We start from the raw sequence: 5,567 nt of genomic DNA, 5'->3' as shown, positions 1-5,567 counted from the left end.
TCTGTTCCTGATTCAGTACGGATCGCAACTGTGATTGCAATAGCGATTACGCACTCACTGCGAACATATACTAATGTCTGCTATCGCTAATGCCGCCGCAGCACAACATAAGGACGCCCACCTTACCTTACACACATCCGTAATATCTAGCAAATCTGCAAAAACATTGACTACAATCAGAGCCGCAGGTTTCTATGAGGGATGCGATGCTGGCAAGTTTACCAATATCCAGAATGCAATGCATTCCAGATATTGGCCCCTGCAGCTATGGGCTACACCACACATAATTAGCTGGCGGAGGGTTCCGCCGGAACCCTCCCCGTCTGTGCATGTGCAGCAGCCCCTGCACTGGCCGGCAGCTCTCTGGAGACATCGCAGGGACGGGCTTTTTTCAGAGCCCGTGTGCCGGCTGATACATCCGGTCGGTGTGATCACATTTTGCAATGTGATCAGGGGCATTACTGGCATGCCCTGATCGCGTTGCAAAAGCGATCATTGATAAATGGGGGCCATGGACATAGACTAAAACATGCCAATTACTTGTTTGTTATTGTTGGGCAGAGCTGTGTCTCTACAGCTCCTCATCCTCCTTCTTTCAGCATTTTGTATTTGTATAAAGCAGCAGGAGTTATGACGTACAGGAAGGGAGCTGTCGGTAAAAAGACAAGGCTGAGAACTATAAAATGAAGTAGGGGAGTTAGCACAGGAAAGGTACCGGGCTCATTTATTGCTGGAATGTCTCATAAGAGAATGAATGGGGTGTTGAGAGACAGGTTCTCTTAAGTCAGCAATGGTGCTTTTATGCCAACTGTGAGAACTGTCAAACTGTGCATTTCTGAGAAGTCGCATTAATCTGCAGGCAGCTGCCGCACTTCAAGTCCTATGCAAGAGCATTCTATTCTGATCCACAAACTGGTCTGCAGCAGCCCCTTCAGATAATAGAACAAAAAAGAGGAAGCATAAACCTGAACTTGTTGGTGTTTATTCTATATATACAGAAAACCTTCTACACATAGAAAGGTAACAATTTACAGGTCTTTTATTTTCTATAAAAGTTGTAGTCGGTCTTTTGTAAAATTCTTGCAAAACGAGAAAAAAAAAAAAAAAGTAAAATAAACTGCAAGACAGCCGATATATAAATAATCATTGACCCCTTGAATAAAAATGGTGTGGCAACAATTTACAAATGATTTATATGTTGAAGTCACATGTTGCATATTTGTCCATAGTTTATGTCTGTAAACAGCAATATGCAACACAGATGCCAGCCCAGGTTTGGATTAAGGTTGTGTCATAAAAGTATTTGTGGTTGGAAAACAAGGCGTTCTGAAAGCTAAATAGCGACACTCTTTGGCTGACAAAGTATTTAGATTCAGCTTTTTACATATAAAGCAATAAGAAGCACTTGGACAAGGAGCTAGAATGTCACACTCTGGCTTCAGACTGCAGATTTACTTCTGGCAGATGCTATGTTTTCCCACAGATGATTGATCTATTGCACAACAGCTAACTAATGCGTGTGCTGGGTAAGCACTGAATCCAACCTATTCCCAACATAATACAATAAAAAAAGAACTGACATGACATGTACATGCGTTTTCTCCATACAGGACTTAGGGACCCATTTACAAATGAAAAGTAACCCCTTTAGCGCTCGCTAAAGGGGTTATGCCGCTTTTCTGTATTTAGTCAACAGCAGTAATCTTAGATTACCGCTGTTTGTACAGCATCGCTCTCTCCATCTTCCAGGTACTGCTGGGTCTCCCCGTCATGCACATGCCCAGACGGACCGTCGGGCATGTACATAACACTGGAGCCCCGTCGCTGGCAGCGTTAGGCTGCCAGCAGCCCATTGGAGGACCTCAAGGAGGATTCCGCTGGACCTCGACGGAGGGGTAAGTATTACTAAATACCAGTGGAATTTTCGTTTGTGTCACAGTGATACTAAATGTAAATTGCCGCTGGTATTTCCCTTCGTTTGTAAATGGGGCCAATAGTAGGCGTAAATAACAAGAGTTTAAAATGACATCTTTAGTTTGTACCTATATGAATAAATTCCAGTTCCACTTTAAAAATGTTAAAAGGAGAAGGAAGAATACAATAAACTGTTTTTACATTTACCCTTTCTATGGAATCTAAACTGTTGAATTATGATCAATATCATGTTAATATATTTGGTCAATTTGTGGCCTCTGTAATTGTGACTCCAAAGCCTTGTTTCTTAGGGGTATATTTATTAGATAACTGACAGTATGTATTGCTGCTTGCTATAATGGATGTTTGTGATGTGAGGTGCAAACTGGTCTGTACACGCAAGATCATGGGCGTAATGCTCTGGGGTGAGACTTTGTTGCAAGGACCATGTAAAAGTATAATGTGCAGTAATAATCTCCAAATTAGTCATGCACAAGCCGATAAGGCCGTGCATGCCAAGTTTACAGTGTTTGCCACAGTACATTGCAGCAGAACACAAGCATCCTATGATGGCGGAATGTTTGCTTCAAAACCTGTGATAAGGCTCATTTAGTGTAGTTTAGTGAAGAGGCCAAAGAGCGCACTCCCTGTAACTTCCCAAAAGGAACATGGTAAACTGCAATACTGACAGACTAGGATAAACATAAGATTTTCACAGGTAACCTAGTTAATAAATTGGTCAAAACAAAAAAAAATGGTTATCACTGCTTTGTAACTATCCCTAAAATGTTCAACATAACTATTCATCTTCATATAGCAGAGGTTCCCAAACACTGATAGTACAGTCCACGTTTTAAGGATATCCATGTTTCAGCAAAGGTGACTTAATTAAGGCGGGTATCCACTAAATGATAAAGTGGACGATTTGAACGATAACGTTCATCGTCCAGTAGCTATGCCGTCAACGACCAGCGATGCACGCTCCCGCTGGTTGTTGACGATATCTTTCATCGCCCGTACTTGCAGAGCAATATGACGATATCGTCAGGTTCTGCAAGTACGGGGATGAGGGAGGGTGGCGGTACTGAACGATATCGTTCAGTGAGGATGCTCAATGTCGTTAACGACATTGAGCCCGGCACTGCAGGGCAAAAACTAGACGATATCGCTCATAGAGCATATAGTCTAGTGAATACCCGCCTTTAGTACCTCATTCAATTTGATTTAAAAAATCTGACTCAAGCATGGATATCCTTTAAACCTGGACTGTAATGGTGGAGTTTGGGAACCACTATCATATAGAACACATTTCAATACAGTAAGGCAAAGTTCCTCAACACTTATTACATGTACATCTCTGTGATATTAACTGTTTGCCAAGTAACCCTAATGTAGATTTGTTCACAATTACACTCAGAGCATCCATAGTAACTTTATAACAAGACACTACGAAAGTATTGAGATTTAAAAACAAAAATAGTTTTGTACATTTTTATGCTTTACTAATAACGCAATATCTTTAACCCTTGAATATATCTGATGGAGAAGCTGGCAGTAAGGGATGTGTACACAGTTCTGAATGTTAGCTCTTCTACAGGGTTAAGATTGGAAAAAATTAGCATTCTTTTCAGACAGGTATAAAGGAAACAATTGTGCAAAATCAGCATTATTATGATACTTGACAGTCTTCAAAGCTGTCCATACTGGTACTAGCTGCAAAAGAGATTTCAATATGAAATGGCTGGTCTGTAACTGGCTTATTACATATATGCGAGGAGATCCCGAGTGGCTGCACAACAGCTAAGAGGTATTGTAGTAGTATCCCTGGGCCGCTATCCTAGGGCTGGTAGGAGAGCACCTGCATGGCCTCACCACATGCCTCCTCCACTCTGCGGACCTGCTCCCTGCTCAGCCTCTCCCTCCATGCACTCACCGCCTCCCTGGCATTGCGAGCTGACACCAGGAAGGGTCGGTCTGAGGAGTAGCTCGGGCCCCGCGTCATGTTCAGCACAAAGTCCTCCAGCTCGGGAACTGCGGGCAGCCCTGTGAAGAGCAGCAGGCGGCGCAGCTCCTGGTGTGGGGTGAGGACCAGATCTTCGTAGCGGACCTTGAGGTATCGTTGGCGAAGCCATGTCGGGCTCTGCCCCCGGACCAATAGCAGGTCCCGCAGCCAGGCCTGGCAGATGACTTCCAAGGAGCCGCTCAGTAGGTAGTCCGCGCCCCCGCGGTGCAGCTGCTGTTGCTGCTGGGCTTTACTGGCCGGGTCTCCTTCCCGCAGCCGGCTCCGCAGCACCTGGAGGCTCTCCCGCAGCAGGGAGCGCTTGGAGCGCAGCCGGGAGTTGTGCACCGCCCGAGGGTCCCGAAAGAGCTGCACTATCCGCAGGTTGAGGCCGGGGTCCCGCAGAAGCGGCCGCAGAGACGCCACCTCCAGCAGCCGCACGTCCTTTATCACCACCACCGGGTAGCGGCGGCACTCCCTCTCCAGCTCCCGTAAAGGCCGCGCCGGGCAGCGCTGCTCACAGTCCCGCGGCTCTACCAGGCCGACCTTGTCCCTGGGGCCCCCGGCGGTGGAAGATGAGGGGGCCCCAAGAGAGGAGCAGAAGGGGGCGCTGCAGATCACCTTGTTGCTCTTCCAGCCGAACAGGCCGGCGGTGGTAAGGTTCTCCCCAGTGTACAGCCGCAGCACGGAGAAGTCACAGCGGAACAGAGAGCTGAGCAGGTCCCGCAGAGCCCCCTGCAGCCCGACTGCGTCCCCCGGGTACAGGGACTGCCACATGTGCCAGGCCGGCTCGTACAGGTAGAAGACCCCCGGGTGCTGGTTGAAGAGCTCCCCCAGGAAGGAAGAGCCGCTCCGCCATGTGGCGTGTATATACACGTGGGTGCGGGGCAGCGGTGACCCCGCACCCTCCTTCTCCTCGTCATCCGTCCACAGGGAGGCGTCCAGCCCCGGGCACAGGCGGCGAGTTCTCCTGCCCCAGCTGCCCTCATTCTTCTGTCCCGCCGTGCCCCCCCTGCCGGTCATCCAGCCTTCATGTAGCATCAGCGAGAGGAGCAGGAGCATCAACGCCGCGTACACCAGCAGCAGCAGCCACAGCCGGCCCGCCCGCCGACTCTTCATCATCATCCTGCCGCTCAGCGCTGGGCAGCCGGGAGTGTGGCGGCCCCGGGGCGCTGCATGGGGTCTCCGCTAGCTCATGTTGTGAGTCGGACAGTGGACACTGTATCGCTACTGCCGCCGCCCGTCTGTCACTTCCCCACCCGCAGTACGCCCAGGGGTGGGGCTGTCAGCTGCTTATGTAACTATCTGTATCCTCCAGACATGTTCTTCTTATTACCCGTCCTCCTCTTCCGTGTGTGTCAGGCTGTCAGTCACCCAACAGCAGAGAAGGGTCAGACACTGGTAGTGGTGTGTCCTACTGACCTAGAAACTGTAATCCCCTCATTCTCCAGGCATTACTTCCAGTGTGTGCAACTAAGTAGGGGCAGTAATGCTGGGAGCCAGGCACTAGCAGAGCCCGTCCATGCCTTAAGGAAACACAAACCACCTCACCTATTTGGCTGTGTGTATGATTCAATTGTAAGTTGTAACAGGTATATACCAAATAAAGTAAAACCAAAATACTTGTTATGCTAGAGAGAGAGAGGCACTCGCC

General features: G+C 48.4%; 1 protein-coding gene across 1 annotated transcript; it reads right to left on the bottom strand.

Moving 5' to 3' along the window:
• Window positions 1-966: 966 nt before the first annotated feature.
• CHST7 (carbohydrate sulfotransferase 7) lies at window positions 967-5,294 on the bottom strand. Its single transcript, XM_088456970.1, has one exon. It carries the CDS (start codon window positions 5,036-5,038, stop codon window positions 3,752-3,754), a length of 1,287 nt encoding a protein of 428 aa, XP_088313096.1. The 5' UTR covers window positions 5,039-5,294; the 3' UTR covers window positions 967-3,751.
• Between the last annotated feature and the right edge of the window lie 273 nt (window positions 5,295-5,567).

Source organism: Taudactylus pleione, unplaced genomic scaffold, assembly GCF_031769625.1.
Source record: "Taudactylus pleione unplaced genomic scaffold, aTauple2 ptg000041l, whole genome shotgun sequence".
Classification (NCBI taxonomy): Eukaryota; Metazoa; Chordata; class Amphibia; order Anura; family Myobatrachidae; genus Taudactylus; species Taudactylus pleione.
This window is presented reverse-complemented; position numbering and strand designations above follow the sequence as displayed.